Genomic DNA, 20200 nt, shown 5'->3' with positions numbered 1-20200 from the left:
GAACATTCCTCTTTCCTTGAGTGAAAAAGAAAAAAGCAGCTTTCCACTTTCAGCCTCAAGATATTTCAACTGGGTAATCTGGCTCCAGCCACTAAACAGCTGCACTAATTGACTCAACAGAAGGAACAGCATTTTCTGCAATCTCCAAATGGCCGGCACTCCACATTTTCCCTGGGCTGCTCTCTGCTGGGCCCCACTCCTCACTGCTCTTTTACTTGTCTCTAGGTCCTGGAGAACATCGCTTCATTTCCTGACATGCCTGCTGCCCCAGACTCCACCATCCTACAGGTAAGGGTGGGTCCTGCTCAGCCTAGTTTACTCATGTCTCTACTGCTATCACTGGGCCTTCCAAACATCTCTTATCAATAAAGGTTTAAGTCAATGCATCAGTGAGCAGGTGAGATTCTTTATTAAGAATAAATTTCTCCAATAATTTTGAATGACCCAAGCATACACAGGCATTTTTAAAAAAAAATTACACAACAACACGCTAAAAGGGTAAAGGAAAGTAAGAATTAAGTATCTTTGACATTTTTCTGTCTTTAATGACTCCATCTATTCCATGGATAACTTCTTTACATTTCCAAGAAAGCTTGTGTTTCAATGTTGTGTTGTCTTCCTCCAGGTCACAAAACAGAAGATTTTACACTTCGTCTTACAAAATAGCAAAACTCTTAACATGGATAAGTAGCAATATGTTTGTTACCAATGCCATTAAATATTTAGAAATTGAAGTTAATTAAACCTTCTATTGAAGGGAACAACTTTTGGAAACAATATCAAAAAGCAAAAAAATCTCCAAGGCACCCACATAGACCAGAAATGCAAAGATGTTATATAATGAGTTTATACAATCCCTTTTCTTCCTCTGCACTACTTAGAAGAGTGATTGGCTTTTTCAAACAGAGTGAAAATCTACCTCAGAATTCACTTGGAACTGGAGAACCTGCTGGATGTGGCCTTGGCAGGTGCTCTGGCCTTGGTTCTGACCCAAGGTATCACCCCTCCACTGGCCCTGGAAGTTGGTCCCTGTTTCCTTCGTCTCCCAAAACTTCCCCATAACAGAGAGTAAAGGCATTGGGGGTGGTATCATTGACTTTGGCCAAAAATTCTAGAACTTTCGTCTTGCTGGTTTCAGCATGGGCCCTTGGACCCCACAGGAACTCATAGCGAGCAGGATCGCTGTTGGGCACCCGCCGATACTCTAGGTACCCTTCCCGTACCAAATCCTCAGTGATGAATTTCCGGGGCTCCCCATAGATGAAGTGCTCCCTCCCAGCATGCACCCCTATCCCATTCAGCACTTCCCATATGACCTCCTCACTGGCACGGTTGCCCTGAAGGAAGATGACACCCAGGACGATTATCAGGAGACTGGTCTTGGGCATGCTCTGGTCGTCACCCACCATGCCATCATAGGTGAGGCCTAGGGCAGGGACAAGGACATAGGAGTGGCTCTGAGGGTCCACTTCCTTCACATCAATACCAAAGACCAGCTGCATGCACTCAGAGACTTCCCTGAAGATCACAGGGAAGTGCTCCTGATAATTTTTGGTGACAATTTCCAACATTTCTCCCTTTGTGGTTGGTTCCTTCATTAGATACTTAAGGGCCAGGAACTCTACCAATTCAGCCACCTTACCATCTATGGCATCACTAATCAAGGACATAGTGTCTGGCAGGGTTTGTGAGAGGGATGAACCCTCCCCTTGTTCACTGCTGGAGTCCCCATGGGATTGGCTCGATGGGGTGGCAGCCATGGCATTGGGTGGAGAGGAGCCTCCCTCGGGACCCAGCGTTCCAGCAGCAGAAACCTCCTCTACGGTGCCTAGGATCAGACAAGAGAAGGAAGAAGAGGATGAGGAGGAAAGGCAATGAGAGGAGTGAAAGAGGTGGCCTCCTCCTATACAGCATAGAGAACCTGCCCACCCACCAAGCCCTGCATCTCACTTTGGTCCTGAGAGTCTTCCTGAAGCTGGTGCTTTGGAGATCCAGACATGATGACTCTGGTAATGGAGAGCGGGCAGGAGCTCGGTGACCAAAATTCAAGAGGCCTGGGGGAGAAAGAGAGGTTGTGAGCAATCTTAGCTAAGAAAATCACTTTTGGCAGCTCTCACAAATGATAACTACAGTTCTCCTTTCTGGCTGATGCTCTAGGGCCTTACAGGCTCCTGTCCTGCTGGAGATCCTGTCCTCAGAGAACCTGGCATAGAAAGTGATATGGCTTCTCGGAGTACAGCTGGTCTACATGGGGCAAGGCTCTAGTGCAGACAGTAGGGTGAATGAAGCCAGGTACTACAGGTTCCCCTCTAATCTGGAAGGGTGGGGCCACTGGTTCTCACTCAGGGCATGTACCTCACCTTGACTCCAGACACTGCCTGGGCCTCCTCTGCAGTGGGACCTGAGGACACTGCCTTACATCAAGACCTTCACTGCCTGGGTCCTGGAGCCCCTGTAAGAGGTATGGGGGGCCCCTCAGGCTGCAGACCTCAAGCACAGTCCTGCTCCCCACCAGCCCTCACAGGAGGGGTGGGCTGGACTCTTGAGGTTCCCACTGTTCTAAGATGGATGGTCCCCTCTGCTTACTCACGGCCCTAAAATTTCCCTGGGCAGGGCTTGGACCCCAGCCCTCGGGTTGCCTGAAGCAAACCTCAGAACAAATAACCATCTCCCTGATAGTGAACAAAGGGCTGTGAGGGTCCTCACACTCGGCCACACTTGCCAGGATCAACAGGAAAAGGTGGTCAAATTCAGTGGGGTCCACTAGCCCTGGGAAGGGATACCTTCTCTGTCATCACCTTGATGACTGCTAAGGTCTGAGACTCCCTGTGATGACCTCATCCCACTTTCTTTAAACATGGGCCTTATCATGAGACAACCAAGGAAGCCTTCAGGGGAAGCCAGTCCCTCTATGCTTCCTGAGTCTCCCCATAAGTGACAGAAGAGACAAGTTGAGGCTGGTGTTCTCTATTTTCAGATAAGAGGTTCCCTCTGCCCACACCTAGACTCCTGGCAGGGTCTGGGATGCCTATGCTCTCCTAGGCTGATAACAGTGGAAGCCAAGCTCTGAGAATTTCCATCTTTTTTGTGGGGGTGGAGTATTTTCATACCTTCAGTCCTTACCAAAGTTCTTTACCTTGATTCCTGGCAGATCCTGGCCTCCTCTCTCTGCTGAGCAGGCGTAGCTCCTCTGCTGACCTGGCAACACACCAAACACCAATGTGGACCTCCCTGAGACCAGGGAGAAAGAAGTGAGGATGTAGCATTGCTGAAAATCCCTTCGTGGGTTTTCCCCAAGCTTTGGCCAGAAGAATCAAGTTTCAGGGTCCATCTTTTGTTTAGCGCTTGCCCAGGGATTCACAGTTCCCCTCTGCTGACTGGCACATACATCTTGTTATCCAAGGCCACTATCTCTATTTGATTCCAGAGGCAGAAGCTGGAGGTAAAGCACCTGTTCCTCATTATCCTGCCTGGGGCCATCCTGGCCTGCCAATAGCAGCAGATTTCCAAAGCCTTGGATCTGTTTACCTGGAATTAAACTCCTCTAAGACAAACTCCTCCAAGACAAGAAAAATCAGGGGAAACTGTGCACTGCACCTCCAAGGGCTGATAGGTACCAGTTGCCCTCTGGTGCAGATTACAGTCCCCTCCTCGAGTCCTGGAAGAATCTCACCCCTCTGTGGACCTGAGTCCTCCTCCCTCAGATTCCAGGTCAGGATGCAAGATGAAAGCATAGGCCAGCTAGGTCTCGTGTGTCATGAGTCCTGGACCCTTCAGTCCCACCTCGGTTCTCATCTTGACTGATACAGGGTCTGGGCTCTTACCCTTTCTGAGGTCACACTCCTTCCACCAAGCTCTTAAGATCCCTCAGAACTGGGTGCAGGATCAGGAATCCACTGCCTGGTCACATTACACGTGGCTTCGCTGGATTAGGGCAGGGGCAGGCTCCTGTGCGATGCTCCCTGTTCTAGAGTCCAAGGCCCCCTCCTCTGTGACCAAGACTGTCACCATTCTCAGAGCCTTGTCTGTGGAAGTTGGACACACATCCAGGCACCACACCCAATGCTTTGCAGGGCTGCTAACTAGGGAAGAGATGTCCTCCAAAGTGTTCCATTATTGGAGTGGTGTAAGTGCCATGTTTCCCTCTTAGGGGTCATGGCCTTGATCCCTGGCAGGCTGAACCTGTCTGTCTACCTGACTGTTCCCTGCCACATCAAGGCTTGGACTTCCACATCCTCTGAGGCCCAAGTGGGGAGGGGACACATTCTGACAGCCTGGGCTGACGACAGATGGATCTGGATTGTTCAGAGAGCCTCTCTCTGGGCTGGGGCTTCATTACCTCCCTCAGGACCTCACCTAGACTGGGAACAGATTCTCTCTGCTCCCCCTCACCTGAAGGTCAGTCCTCAGAACAAGGCCGTTACCTCTTTTTGACTCCACAGGTTAAAGTTAGAAGGTGGCACACATATACTTGCACATGGCTGACAAGAGGTGCTAAAAGGGATTCTCTCAGGGCCCCTCTGTTTCCTCAGACCTCACTTTGGCTCTACTAGAGCTAGGGTCCCCACAATCTGTTCCCCTCAGACCAGACCAAGCTTCTGAAACTCAGGAACCCCTTAAGGCGGAAAGTTCTTCCTGGGTGTAAGTTCCCCTGACAAGGAATCCCTGGGGTTCTGGACTGACAACAGAGTACAAGCTGGGTTATTTGGGGACCCTCTTTTTGGGCAGGGCACCTCAGTTTCCTCATAGCTTCTCTACTTAATCGATTCCAGGTTCTCTCAGCTCCATTCACCTGAAGAAGAGACCTCAGAACAAGAGTCTCATACCCATGGTCTTCTGAGGCAGGTGTGGAGGAGGAACCTCATTCATACAAATTGGCCCCTGTGTAATACAGAAAAGAGAGATCTGGATTGATTGGAGTCCTCCCTCAGCCCTCACCCTGACCTATCTGAGCCCAGGTCCTCTCCACACCTGCTCTCTGAAGCCCAGACCTCAGAACAAGGCTCTGACTCTGTACTCAGAGTCTCCTGATATGATAAGGGGTCTCCCTTCTAAGAATTCTTACCTAGGGTGCAAGATCGGGATTGTTGGGAGCTTTCTAGAGTGGAGCTTCCACACTCTCCCACAGCTTCTCAATTTGACCTAACTAAGCCTAGCTTTCTCCTCTCCCCTCACCTGATGAGAGAAACTGAGAAAAGAGATTTTACATCACTCTTACTCCATGAAGCAGCAGTCAGTGGATGTCATATCTGGCAACGTGCCCAAGGTCTCTGAGGTCTTACCTCAGGAGCTAAACGGGATTCTCCAGGTTCCCTTTCTCCTCCCTAGAGGTCATCACCTTGGTTCCCGGCAGAGACCAGACCTTTGTTCTTTTGTGGACCTGAATCCATTACCCTAGACCCAGATTTAGAACCCTGGGCTCCACAGAGCTAGAAAAAACACTCACATGAAAATCCTTCCCCAGAGTGTAGGGCTGACAAAAGAGTCAGATCTGGGTGATTTGGAGACCCTGTCTATGGGGTGTACATCTTCAGTCCACCTTCAAGTTTCAAGTTGACCTAACACAACCCACTCCCTCCCTGAAGCCCGGATGTCAGAACAAGGCCCTCCCATCGCTCTGGCCCCGTGAGTGGGGGACTCAGTGGAGGTCACATCCAGTAACATGTCCCTGACAACAGGAGTGGAAGGGGATTCTGCAGGTCCCTCTGGCCTACCTAGAAGTCGTAACCGTGGTTCCCAGCAGAGCCTGGACCCTGGTCCTCTTCACCTCAGTCAGCTTTCCTCCATCTATAGTCTCCATGGTGGCAGCCATCGGAGGACCAGGCTTAATTGTATAAAGTATACATGTACACTATACTTAAGTATAATTACCTATTCATATGTGTGGATACGTTCATATATTCAGAATGGATATGTATTTTATATGTGTAGTTATACAAATGCATTTTCACATATATATGTAGACAACATACATCATTTAAGTAACGATTGTTCTAATATGCATGATTCACTTTTAAACTTGCTATTTCTAGTACATTCTTTCCCTTCTATTAAAGTAGTGACTGTTGTGAAAGCCAGTCCACAACCACTAAGGTGCTTTCAGGTGGTTATTAGCTCAGTCTCTGGAGCCATACTCTCTCCATTCTCCTGCTGTCCTCAGGTTTCTCTCAGGCCACTGCCATCTCTGGCCTGAGGAGGTGCCTCAGGCTGTGTAATGTTGCAGAGCCAGGAGTTTTTCAACTTTCTTCCAACTCATGCTGTCACAGTTCACCTACTCAAGTCTCAGCCCCCACCCGCTTTCCTGCCCCTACTCCAGTCACAAGTACCAGTTAGAGAGTCTTCCACCTTCCTCAGAAAAATGTTGTTTAAAGACATTTAGTTGCCTATGTGTGTTTGCTAGGCTTTTCTCACTCTTTCCTGTTGGTCTCTGTGGCTGTCAGAAAGCACAAAACAGGTAAGACTCTGACTTATAAGGAATTTAAGGGAAACTGTTTAATATTACTTTGTTTATCCTCAATGAATACGCACACTGCTCTATTTATTTCACACTTTTTTCCCTGAATCTGTCAGTAGTTTTATAGATGCTTCTATAAAGACCTTATATAGTCTTTCAAGATGTTTCTAGAATTTAATTACTGTCGTAGAAGGCACATTGTCGGGCCAGGGATTTAGCTCAGTGGTTCGGTGGCCTGCCTTGCAAGCACAAGGACCTGAGTTCAATCCCCACTACCAAAAAAAAAAAAAAAAAGGCACATTGTCTATTAATTGCTTTAGTCAGTGCTTTGGCATTGCAAAGATTTCTGTATTGTTAATCAGGTACCTACTTAGTTCTGAAGTGTCAGTCCCTTAAATATTCCATTGTAGTTCCTTTTAATTTTCATGATACATGATGATACTGTCACTAAAATACTTTTCTCCAATAATATTTTGGGTTTCTGTAGCCATGATTTTGTTTTAATCAATGTTTTATTTATGGGCTACATTTTCATTTAGTTGATTGTTTCCTTTACACTTCAAGAAACACTTAAATATTTCTCAGATGCTTATTTTTTTGTTCCTTGCACTTTTGGTGTCAATCCAGAAACTATTACTAATACCAATGTTGTGGAGCTTTCTTTCCTCAGATTCATTCTAGAAGTTTTATAGTTGTAGCTTTTATGTTTTAATTAATGTTTTCTCTGTCTACCTAGATCAGTTTTTCTATTTATAAATTGTATTGCTAAAAAGTGATCAGTGTTCTTTAGGATTTTATCTATAATGGACAATATGTGTCATGGAAGCTTTTTTATTACAGAAACACAGTAAAGAGGAAATTATCGTGAACTCCCTACATCTGACACTCAACATCAGCAAACTCAAATACATGGCAAATCTGGTTCTAGTGAGTCCTTCCACCTACCTACATTGAAACTACTGGAAAAATGCAGAGTAAATCAAAAGCATCCAAATATTTCATCTCTCAATATTTCAATACACATTTCTAAAAGGTAAAGGTTTTTAAAACCACAATTGTCATCATTTTTAAAAAGTACAGAAATGATCATCAAAAATACAATATGTTAAATACTTTTCTGATAGACATTTCTATAAAGAAATTTGATTCCTTCTATTGAGAACAGCTCAATAAAGATATATCTGGGTTTTATTGCTATGCGAGTGATGTCAGTTATTGGCCTTCTCTGCTGACTGCCCAATGAAATATCTACACATATCTATAAATATTTACATATGTAAACTTCTGTTTGGATATTAAATTGCATGTGACTTTATACTGATGTCTCCAACTGTAAACCATTTCCACAAGGGTCATTCTGGCCCCCTCCTCTGGATTACTCATGGCCTCCCAGTCCATCAGTGAGAATACTGAACCCCACCTGCAATCTACTCTGAATGGTTCAGTTCCAGTATGGAGGAATAGCAGATTTGGATTTACTGAAGGTATCCCTATACTCCCGTGGGAAATAACTTTATCAATTATATTAAAATATTTACAGTTTCATTGACCTTTAGTCTCACTGACCTACTCATTTCCGACATTTTGCTAACCTGCTGGGTGTTCCTTAATCTAATGAACTAAAGATATCTGGATAAGCAGTCAAAATTTACCCCCTATAAGTTTCAAACCCAAATGTATATTCTTAAATTATATTTAATATTCCAACAAATAGAATACCTAACATAATAAATCTATCCTCCAGAAAACTAGAATCATAATTCCTTCCCTAAAGTCTTAACAATTCCAGCATTTTCCCAAAGCCAAGTTCGTGTCTCTTCTGAAATACAATGCAAACTCTTTGCTTTGAACAGCTAGTGTGAGTTTATATCCAGTATCACAAGTAATATGTCTACCACAAATGAGTCAATCAGAAGTAGTTTTTTTCAACTATGTGTTCAAAATATTATCTTCTTCAATTGTTATAGTATTTATGGATCTTTGTATGTCTGGTTATTCATATGTATATTTATTGGTGTGGTTTCCTTTATACCCTGAAACTCTTTTAAACTGGATAGTTCATGACAGTGACCTCCAATACATGATCCAGGACCACCTATCTGCCCCCAATAGCTTCCCCAAACTCTGTGAGGGAGAGTCCTTTCAGAGGACCCAATGAGGGTTGGGGATGTAGCTCAGTAGTGCCATGCCTGCCTGGCAAGCACAAGGTCCCAAGTTAGATCCCCGGTACAAAAAAATAAAAGAGGAGGGGGAACCCAGAGTACTCAATGAATTTCCAAGAAACATCTTGCAGTGTGCCTACCTTCAACCCCCAAGGTTCATGTTTGGTGGGAGTGCTGGAGAAACATTCTGCATTCTCCTTGCCACAACTGGAAGTTGTATTGGTGGCTTACACGTAGTGATTTTAAAACTATTTCTGCTTATACCATACATTTCGAGGTTTGAAAGAGCCTACAATTATCTCATTGTCTAGTTCAGTGAGTTTTGAGAAATGGGTAATGTCAAGGAAACAAAATTACAGTATCATACAAAATAAATTTTCTGCCTTCACTCAGTCAACCTTTATTCCCTTCCCCCTTTATGAAATACTGTAAGTGATCTTTTATTGTGTCTATTATTTTGCCTTCTCCAGAATGTGATGCCTATAATCATACACTATAGAGCTTTTAAGAATGATTCTGGTAATATTGGGCTTCTCTCTCATAGTTTAAGTCTAGCTAAAGATGTTTCAATTTTGCTACTCCTTTCAAAATACACATTTTTCCTTGTGTCATTTTCTCTATTCATTTTATTCTCTATTTCATTCTTTCCAGTTTATCCTTTAGTATTTCACCATTCTTTATTCTCATTTTGATTTGGTTTGCTCTTGTTCTGATCCCTAAATCTTGAAGACTAGGTTACTGATTGAGATTACTTTAAAACAGTATTGGAGTACAGAAATAAAACAAAAATAGGATTGAGAGGAGACCGGCAGCAGCTTGCGACCCCCTGGTAGGCCCACCCCCTTTGACCCAGCATGCCAGAGGAGCCCAACAGCATGGGTGCCAATACAGCAGTGTTTGTGCCCCACACCCCCTGCAAGCAAGAGAAAGAGGGCTTCTCTGAGGCTGCTAGATGAAAATAGAATCCCAATGGAAAAGCAAAGAAAATCTGCAATGAATGTACACCACACCACCATAGTTGGTAAGTCAGAGGGACCAGCACTTCACATCGGAACCTGGACTAACTTCATGGGAAAGACAGCTGGAACCTACAGTAGAACCTTACAAAGTTCAACCCAGCAGGAGGACAGAGATCTCAATTTGGGCCTTGCAGCCAAAAATCAGCCTGAAACTCAGGGGACAGCTGCTGGCTTGCTGAGACTAATTTAAATCTGCACACTCCTACCCATGTTGTCTGTTGTGTCAACAGAGGCATACCATGAAGGACTCCCTCTATTTCTATTTGTATTTTTTATTTTCAAAGTAATATTTTTTCTCTTATCTTTAATCATTTAAACATTTTTTCATCTTTTTCTTTTCTCAAATTTTTGTCCTTTTTAATGTTCTTTTTCTTATCTTCTTTTCTTTCTCTCTCTCTCTCTCTCTCTCTCTCTCTCTCTCTCTTCCAACTTGATCTCCACTACATTCCCTTTTTGTTTGTGTTCCTATCCTAATTCGAATTTATTTTCTTTCTTTTCCTTTTCCTTCTCTCAACTGCCATTAGTTTTAAAAGAAAGTGATTACAATCTGTAGCCTCCCTATTGCTGTTAGTTTGTTCTGTTCTTGGGTATACTTTGTTCTGTCTTCTCCTCTTCTCTTCAACAAGTTCGTAGAGTTTGTGTGATCTTCCTGTTTCCTCTAACCTCACTTCCAACCTTTCTCTATACTATCTACCTATCCCTCCCTCCCCAACTCCTTCTAAATCCCCATTCTGAAGGGTAAAGTTGCTATATTGAAAAGTTTATTCACTATAAACATATTTTGGGCTGGTCTTTGATTTTGATTTAGTGCACATAGTTAAAGGTGATAGATTAATAACTATCACAAATTGTCATTTTCTAAGCCGTGCTTGATGCTATTGTGTTGCTGATTGTATGAACTGGGCTAAGGTGCTGTGATTGATCTAATCGATTGTCCTCCCTGGTATAATGAAAATGAGATTGCCTCAGAGACATTAGAGACTCAAAACCTAAAGACCAACTATAATCAAAGTATTAACCCAGGAATTAAACCAAGGACAGTACCAAAGACAAAAACAGAAATGAGAAGACATTTAAACAAGACACAAACACAGACTTCCACCTCAGCAAAGGTAAACTCTGGGGGAAATGAGGTGGAAAAGTCTGACAGCCAACCATCTGGACATCCTGAATCAAGAGCACAGGAAGTAAAAAAACAGATAAATGAAGCTCTAGAAAAATTCAAAGCAGAAATAATTTCCCAGATAACCAGAGAGATGGTGAGAAGAATGAAAGACATGCTTAGAGACTCTAGAACAGAAATGGATTTAAAAAAAAAATAGATGAGCTCAGGACCATGATAGAAACCATGAATGCCCAGCATAGGAAAGATATGGAAACCTGAATGCCCAATATAAGAAAGAAATGTAATCCATGAAACAGATTCAAACAGATATTCAGATTAAAAACTCCACAGAAAGCATTTGCAGCAGGATGAACAAATGTGAAGATAGAATTTCAGATATAGAACATATATTGCAGTCAGTAACCATAAAAAGAGATATCTAAAAAGAGAGAGAGAGAGAGAGAGAGAGAGAGAGAGAGAGAGAAACTCTTAAAAACTGCAAGGGACCATGAGAAATCGATCCAACAACTCTTAGATGATGCAAAGAAGAATAATATAAAACTGATAGGAATCCATGAAGTAGCAGGAAAAAGTACAAATGACATTTAAAAAAACTGTTCACAGAATTAATGACAGAAAACATCCCAAACAGCGGGGAAGAATTTGACATACATATAAGTGAGGCATATAGGGCTCCAACTAGCCATGATAAAAAAAAATCTACACCTAGACATATAATAGCCAAGATCTCAGAAACCCAGCAAAACAAAATATGACTAACAGTTAGAGAAAAGATACAAATCACATGCAAAGGAAAGCCCATCAGAATCACAGCAGACTTTTCAACACAAACCCTCAAGTCAAGGAGAGCCTGGAGTGAGGTATTTCAAGTCCTAAAAGAAAACAACCTCCAACCTAGACTGATGTATCCTGCAAAAATATCTTTCAAAATTGAAGGGGAAAGGCCAGGAATTTAGCTCAGTGGTTTGGTGGTCTGCCTTGCAAGCGCAAGGACCCAAATTCAGTCCCTGGTACAAAAAATAAATAAATAAAGGGGAAATAAGTTACTTTCACAACAAAGAACACCTGGGAAATTTCATGAACACCCAAACCGGCAATTCAACACATCTAAGCAAAGTCTTGGAAAAAGAAAAGAAGGGCACAACTCCATAAGGACCAACAGGGCAAATATACCAGGCAAGGCAAGAAATTAAAGGGAGATGGGGAAAAATAAAAAATGAAAGAACCAACAACAGGAAAATAACATAACAATGAAAAGTCAATACATAACAGTTGTAACCATCAATGTTAATGGCATCAATTCACCAATATAAAGAAATAGGATGGCAGAATGGATTAAGAAGCAAAATCCAACAATATGCTGTATACAAGAAACCCACTTAATCCACAAAGAAATTCACAGACTGAGAGTAAAAGGATGGAAAACAGTTCTCCATGCAACAGAAGCCTAGAAAACAGTGGGGGTAGCTATCTTATTTGCAGACAGAATAGATTTCAAACCAAAACTAATTAAGAGAGACAAAGAAGGCCACTACATCCTTGTAAAGGGAACAATATAAGAGGAAGAAATGACATTTATAAATATATATGCACCAAATACTAATGCCCCCAACTATTCAAAACAAATACTAATGGATATGTAAAACGAAATAAGCATTAATACAATTGTAGTGGGGGAACCTCAATACTTCACTAACACAAAGAGACAGATCATCTAGATAAAATTCAACAATGAAGTAACAGAACTGAACAAAGTCTTAGAACAAACAGACTTAGTAGATGTCTACAGAGTGCTCCATCCTGCAAAATCAGAATATACATTATTTTTGGCTGCACACTGGTCATTCTTCAAAATAGACCACATGTTAGCTCATAGAACATGCTTAAGTAGATGCAAAGGAATTGAAGTTATCCCCTGTATATTATCAAACCACAGTGCAATTAAACTGGAGATCAATAGCCTAAGAAACCACGAGAACTTCACAAACATATGGAAATTAAATAACATCCTGCCAAACAACCAGTGGTTCACAGAGGAAACTGAAGAAGAAATTAGACACTTTCTACATTTAAATGGTAATGCCAATACAACATACAAGAATCTATGGGACACAATGAAAGCAGTTCTACAAGGGAAATCCATAGCAGTAAGTACCCATACTAGGAAAACAGAGCAAACTCAAACAACCTAATGCTCAACCTTAAGTGTCTAGAGAAAGAAGAGCAAGACAAACTGGAAGCTTGTACAAGGGAGAAATTATAAAGATCAGAACAGAAATTAATGCAATGAAGACTAAGAAAACTATACAAAGAATCAATGAATCAAAGAGTTGTTTTTTCAAAATAATAAATAAAATCGATAAACCTTTAGCCAACCTTATCAAAAAAAGGAAAAAAAAAAGGCTCAAATTCATGCAATTAGGAATGAAAAAGGTGACCTCACAACAGAACAAGCAGAAATCCAGAGGATCATCAATACATATTTTGAAAACCTGCACTCTAACAAAATGGAAAATAAAGAAGAAATGAACAGATACATATGAACTTCCAAAGTTAAATGAAGACAGAAAAAGTCTAAACACCCCAATTACATTCAGTGAAATTGAAAATGTAATTAAAACATTACCAACAAAGAAAAGCCCAGGTCCTGATGGCTTCACTACTGAATTCTACAAGACATTTACAGAAGAACTATTGCCACTACTCTTTAAATTCTTCAGTGAAATTGAAAGGGAAGCAATACTTCCAAATTCATACCTGGAAGCAGGTATTACTTTGATTCCAAAACCAGGGAAAGACCCAACCAAAAAAGAGAACTACAGCTCAGTCTCCCTAATGAACATAGATGCAAAAAATCCTTAATAAGATACTATCAAACAGAATACAGAAGATCATCAAGAAGATCATACACCCTGACCAAGTCGGATTTATATCCCAGGGATGCAAGGATGGTTCAACATACATAAATCAATAAATGTAATATACTATATTAACAGAGTCAAGGACAAAACCACATGATCATCTCAATAGATGCAGAAAACGCATTCGACAACATTCAACACCCATTCATGATAAAAACCCTGCAGAAAATTGGAATACATCTTTATCTCAACCTGATAAAGGCTATCTATGAAAAACCAATAGCCAATATCATTCTAAATGGTCAAAAATTGAAAACCTTCATGCTAAAATCAGGAACAAGACAAGGATGTCCATTATCACCACTCCTGTTCGAGTTCTAGAAACATTAGCCACAGCAATTAGACAAGAGAAAGAAATAAAAGGAATAAAGTTAGGAAAGGAAGAAGTTAAACTCACTATTTGCTGATGATATGATTCTTTACATAAAAGATGCAAAAAACTCTGCCAAATTTCTTCTAGACTTAATTGACAGATTATCAATTGGGTAGCTGGATACAAAGTCAACACTCAGAAATCAATAGCCTTCTTGTACACAAATAACAGGCTCACTGAGAGAGAAATTAGGGAAATAATTCCTTTCATAATAACATCCCAAAATTGAATTATCTAGGAATCAATCTAACGAAGGAGACAAAACACCTCTACACTGAAATTTACAGCATTATAAAAAAAGAGATACAGGAGGATATAAGATGGAAAGACATCCCTTGCTCCTGGGTAGGAAGAATCAACATAGTGAAAATGGCCATAATACCAAAACTTCTACACAGATTCAATGCAATCCCTATTGAAATTCCAACAGTATATTTCACAGAACTTGAGAAAACAATCCAAAACTTCACTTGGAACCAGCAGAGACCTAGAATAGCAAAACCATTCTAGGCAACAGAGACATGGCAGGGAGTATTACAATTCCCAACTTGAAACTATACTACAAAGCCACTGCGTTAAAAACAGCATGGTACTGGCAAAGAAACAGACCTGAGGATCAATGGAATTGATTAGAAGATCAGAAAAAACACCAAACATACTGAGATACCTCATCTTTGACAAAGGAGTCAACCATCCTCACTGAAGGAAAGATAGCCTTTTTAATAAATGGTGTTGGAAAAACTGGATTTCAATTTGCCAAAGATTAAAACTAGACTGCTATCTTTCACCATGCACTAAACTAAACTCCATTTGGATTAAAGATCTAAATATCAAAACAGAAACATTAAACTTACTGGAAAGAAAATAGGTAGCACTCTCAAAGACATTGGCATAGGAGTAGACTTTATGAACAAATCCTCAGCAGCATGAGAACTTGCACAAAGAATCAAAAACTGGGATCTCATTGTATTAAAAAGTTTTTGCAGTGCAAGAGAAATCACCAACAAAGCAAAGAAACAACCTACAGTGTGGGAAAAATTTTTACCAGCTGCTCCTCAGACAAAGGACTACTATCTAGAATATATAAAGAATTCCAAAAAAATCAGACCCCCCCAAATACAAAGACCCTATTCAAAAAATGGACATCTGAAATGAACAGACATTTCTCTGACAAACAAGTAAAAGCAGCAAATAAATATGTGAAAAATGTTCAATATCACTGGCCATTTGAGAGATGCAGATGAAAACAATGAGATTCCACCTTACCTCAGAAAGAATGGCTGCTATCAAGAAATCGACCATTAACAAATGCTGGCGGGGATGTGGGGAGAAAGGAACCCTTCTCCATTGTTGGTGGGAGTGCAGACTGGTGCAAACACTGTGGAAATCAATATGGAGTTACCTCAAAGAACTAGGATTAGTGGTTCCATTTGACACAGCTATCCCTCTGATGAGTATCTTTCCAAAAGAATCATACTGTAGTGATACTTGTGCACCCATGTTTATATCAGCACAGTTTGTAATAGCTAAAAGTTGGAAGCAACCCAAATGCCCATCAACTGGAGACTGGATAATGAAGATGTGGTTTTTCTATAAAATGAAGTACTATTCAACCATAAAGAATGAGAAACTAGAAACATTTATAGCTAAATCGATACTCATTGAGGCTATACTCTTAAGTGAAATCAATAGGACACACTTGAGTAAATACTGAATAATTTCTCTGGTGTGAAAAACTAATAGTGTAAATAAGGTTCAAATGGTATAATTGAGGGTGTGAAATAAAAGAAAATGGCTAAAGGGGAAGTGTGAAGGGGAGGGGAAAGGAAATAAGGGAAAAGAAAAAAATGTGAAAAATGGAAACAAAGTCTTTGTAAATAGGAAAGGGTGAAGGGAGGGCAGAGGTATGGGGAAATAATGAGAACCAAGATATATCACGTAAAGATACAAGATCCCAGTAATAAATGTAACTGTTTGTTTTAAATGTACCAATAAATTTAATGGGGAAAAATAGGATTGAATATGGCAGAGTAGTGTGTCAGCAAAATATAGCCTCTCTAAACCTAGAATGAAGACACCTAGAAATCAACACCTTGAGCAAGATTTAGATCTCCTAGAATTCAGAGGAAGCTGACCAGAAAGCTTGCACTACAGAGAAGCTGGAGAAATGGAGCACAACCCAGAGAAAAGAGCAAAACATTCAGGAAAGGAACCCTACCTCCTGGGAAAAAGGACCTGAATTTAAACCTGGAGAAGCTCAGCAGCCCCAGGAGAAACAATGGACCAGGATGACAGTGCTAGACTCCCCAAAAAGTCTATTATTATGATGAACTACAAATATAGTATGGTGTTTTACTCTGAAAACACCTTCTACATGGCAGGCTACAGTGAGAGAAGAAATCCAGTGCAGCACCACCAGATTTGTGAGGACTTAAGAAAGAACCATTTTGGAAAAGGTTTAATTATTTAGGATTGAGCTATAGAACAACTATACTTCAGGATTTCTGGAGTAGAAAAAAAAATCCAGATGAGTAAGGTGTTCAGAGAGCTCAAAGATAATATATCTAAACAACTAATAGTCTAAATAAAAAAAACAATCAGAGAGCTTACAGAAGACACTAACAAAAACACTAGCTGAGCTAACTGAATAATACAAAACATGAATGATCACATTTGTAAATGAAGAGAGTCCATGAAAAGTTACCAAACAGAAATGTAGGAGATAAAAAATATTCTGAAAATATGGGCAAGAGAAATGAGGAACGTGACTTCAGAGTACCAGAACTAGAAGACAGGGCTGATGGAAATTATCATACCCTCAGAGATACTTTTAAAAACAGCAAGAGAACATGGAAAAATTATCCATCAGTTGCAAGTTGACTCAAGATTAATCAAAGATTAATTTGAATTTATGAAAAAATGAGAAAATAGCACAAATGGCATAAAAATTGTTCATAAAAGTAACAGCAGAAAACTTTCCAAATATCGGGAAAGAATTTAACACAGATGAGCAGGAAGTGTAGAACTCAAAACAGCTATAATGAGAAAAACTTTTCGCCAGGACACATCATAGTCAAAACCCCTGAGGTCCAACACAAAAACAAACTCTTAAAAGCTAGTAGAGAAAAATTTAAAAATCTCTTACAAAGGTAAATCCATTCGAATTACAGCAGCCTTCTCAACAGAAATGTCAAAGGCCAGGAGAACTCAGAGTGAAGTGTTTCAAGCCCTAAGAGAAAACAATTTCCAATCCAGAGTGATACATCCTGAAAAACTATCTTTCAAAATTGATGGAGAATAAAGTCTTTCCATGACAGAGTGCTGTAAGAAATTCATGACCAAACCAGTACTCTAAAAAATTCTCAAGGATATCCTAGAAAAAGACAATGATGTCAACAATCCCAATAGTCTAATGAAATGAATACAACAGTCAAGTTTAGCAGCTAAGCAGAAGGGGAAAAAAGAAATTAGCAACAAGAAAATAACTCAATGATAGGAATAAGCCAGTAACTTTCAGTGCTAACTCTCAACATGAATGGTCTCAACTTCCCAAAGAAAAGGCACAGATTGGCAGACTGGATCAATGTGCAAAGCCCAATAATATTCTATATACAAGAAACACATTTAATCCAAAAGTAAATTCAAACTAAAAATCAAAGACTAGAAAACAATATCCTATGCAATGGATGCCCGAAAACAAGCAGGACTAGCTATACTATTTTCTCTTTTTTTTCTCATTGAGTTTATTGGTACATTTTAGGTATACAGTACAGTTACATTCATCATTGGGATCTTGTACCTTTACATGACAGGTCTTAGTTCTCATTTTTTCCCCATACCCCGGCCCTTTTTGTTTCTGCGGAACCAGGGATCAAACTCAGAACCTTGTGCTTGCAAGGCAGGCACGGTAATCCCAGCTTTTTATTTATTATTACTATTTATTTTTTGGTACCGGGGATTGAACCCTGGTCTTTGCATGTGCAAGGCAGGTGGTGGCTCACTGAGCTAAATCCTTTAAGCCAAAACTGATCAGAAGAGGCAAAGAAGATCACTATAAGGATATAATTCAACACAAAGAGGTAACAATTATAAATATTTATGCACCAAACACTGGTGTATCCAACTTCATAAAATAAACCCTACCAGGCATAAAAGATCAGATAAAGAGCACAATTATGGTGGAGGGACCTTAATACTTTATTCTCACAAAGAGATCAACTAGACAAAAAAAAATCTAGAAACAATTATCAGAATTGAACCATACCTTTGAACAAATGGACTCAACAGATTTCTAGTGTTCCACCGAACAACAACGGACCCAGCCCCTCTCTGAAAATCATGTATCACCAGCCTGACTGCTCGCCAACTGAGGGAAAGACTACCATATCCCTGTCAGCATAATCTCACAGCTGCTTAAATTTCTTCAGGGGTCTATGTGTAGCCCACACCATCTTCACAACTGTCTTGGCTATCTTTCAATCAGACACTGTGGTAGTGTGACCCCAGAAATCCTGAAGTGATGTTGTGCTGTGACTTCTGATTCTTGGAGTAGCTTAGTCTTAAACAATTAATATCTTCACAAAATGGCTCCTGATCAACCACGCGGAAATATGGCAGGTGCTGCACTGGGGTTTCTTCTCCACATCTAGCCTGTCATGTGGAAGGAGTCAATTTCAGTGTAAAATCCCACAATCCTGGGCTTTTCGTGAGGCTAGCACTTTCACCTCATTCCATTGTTTGTCCCTGACTCTTTGAGGGCTTACCTTGTGTTTGCAGAGTCTGTTTCCCCTACCTGGGAGCCAGAGTGAGCATCCCAGCCTGCTTCACTGTTTTTCCCTGCACTGTCCTCAGTTTTTTCAGTTTCTCTGCACTTTCTAGGTTTTCTGTTGGTGCTTTTTAATTCTTGGAGCTTTTTTTTTTTTTTTCTCCAAGTTGTTGTTTTCTAGATATGATGCGTCCAGTTCTTGGAGAGGGATGATATGCTTCATGTCCACAGGGGTGTTTTCAGGACCTCCCACCCAATAAGCCCAAGGAACAGGCTGTCATCCTCTACAGAAGTTAAGTGAGAAGGAGCTCCTTCAACTGGGCATGGTGATGCATGCCTGTACTTCCATCTAACATGGGAATTTGAGGGAGGCGGCTCTTGAGTTCAAGGACAGCCTTTGAAACCTAGCAAGACTTTCCTTTTTTCAAATTGAAATTAAAACAAAGGGATAGGCATGTAGTTCGGCACTGCCTGAGTTCAATCCCCAGGACTGAAAATAATGGGCTTCAACTGACTTCTGTGAGGACCCATGGAAGACAAGTGGCATCCTGAATTTATTGTAGAAGGTCTAGCCTTTGGAGTTCCAAGAAAATCCAGATATGAGGCAAGGACAGAAATATTTCCTGTACTAAATGTACTCTTCACTCAGCAAGCTTTCAAACAGGGCTTCAGCTAACCTGGAGCAGACAAGACTCTCTTCTGTCACTTGTTCAATTACAATACTTAAAGTCCCCAAGTGGCTGCTGTTATTTTCTGAGATACTTTCCACAGATGTGCACTTCTCTAATGCCAGCCTGACTTGGCATCCAGTGGGACAGGGTGGGCTAGGAGAAGAGCACGGGCATGTTACCCCTGCAAACCAGAATGCTGGGACTTATGCCCCAGTGGGGAAGTCCCTGGAGGACGTCTCTGCAAATGAGAGCTAGCTTTCTCACAGGGTCACCACTCCCTGGCACACATGTCATAGAAATGTGATCCTTCTGTGGTTGGCAGGCTTCATTTAGTGTCAAGTCTATACTGGGACATTAGCACCTATGAGGAAATGTGACAGGGTAGCATTCTTTCAGATTTTTCTGCGGGGGGGGGGGGGGTACATTAGCATACATTTACACAGCAAAGCTTTAGTATTTGCTCATTATTTTGGTGGTGCAGGGGATAGAACCCAGGGACATGCTTTGACCTGAGCGACATGGCCAGCTCCAGTCACAGCATTTAAGAGCCAAAAGTACCTGAACTGTATCAGCTTTCCCATTGCTGGGACACAATACTCAATGCCTACTACTTCAAGGAGGAGATGTTTAATTTGGCTCAGAGTTTTCAGAAAATTTAGTCTGTGGTTGGAGAGCTCCAAGGAAGGAACATCAGGGAGGAAGAGTGTGG

The 20200-nt window shown here is 41.1% G+C and overlaps 1 protein-coding gene across 6 annotated transcripts in view; it reads right to left on the bottom strand.

The window, feature by feature from the left end:
* Nucleotides 1-393: 393 nt before the first annotated feature.
* The window catches only part of LOC104848107 (melanoma-associated antigen 10), a 48947-nt gene continuing 29140 nt past the window's right edge, over nt 394-20200 (bottom strand). For 2 of the 6 annotated variants that reach the window (XM_019204568.2, XM_033760144.1), the window contains exons 2-4: nt 3137-3198; nt 1951-2054; nt 394-1828 (exon numbers count right to left, since the gene is read on the bottom strand). In XM_019204568.2, the coding sequence (XP_019060113.1) occupies nt 999-1828; nt 1951-1999 (879 nt within the window). In that variant the 5' untranslated portion in view covers nt 2000-2054; nt 3137-3198 and the 3' untranslated portion in view covers nt 394-998. Of the gene's footprint in view, nt 1829-1950; nt 2055-2360; nt 2448-3123; nt 3232-20200 lie in introns of those variants that run through there. The other 4 variants (XM_019204564.2, XM_019204563.2, XM_033760146.1 and 1 more) reach the window with 4 other exon arrangements.

Source organism: Fukomys damarensis, unplaced genomic scaffold (assembly GCF_012274545.1).
Source record: "Fukomys damarensis isolate Sample0158 unplaced genomic scaffold, DMR_v1.0_HiC HiC_scaffold_39, whole genome shotgun sequence".
In the NCBI taxonomy this organism is placed as follows: domain Eukaryota; kingdom Metazoa; phylum Chordata; class Mammalia; order Rodentia; family Bathyergidae; genus Fukomys; species Fukomys damarensis.
The sequence above is the reverse complement of the archived record's forward strand: the minus strand, read 5'-3'. Positions and strand labels throughout refer to the sequence as shown.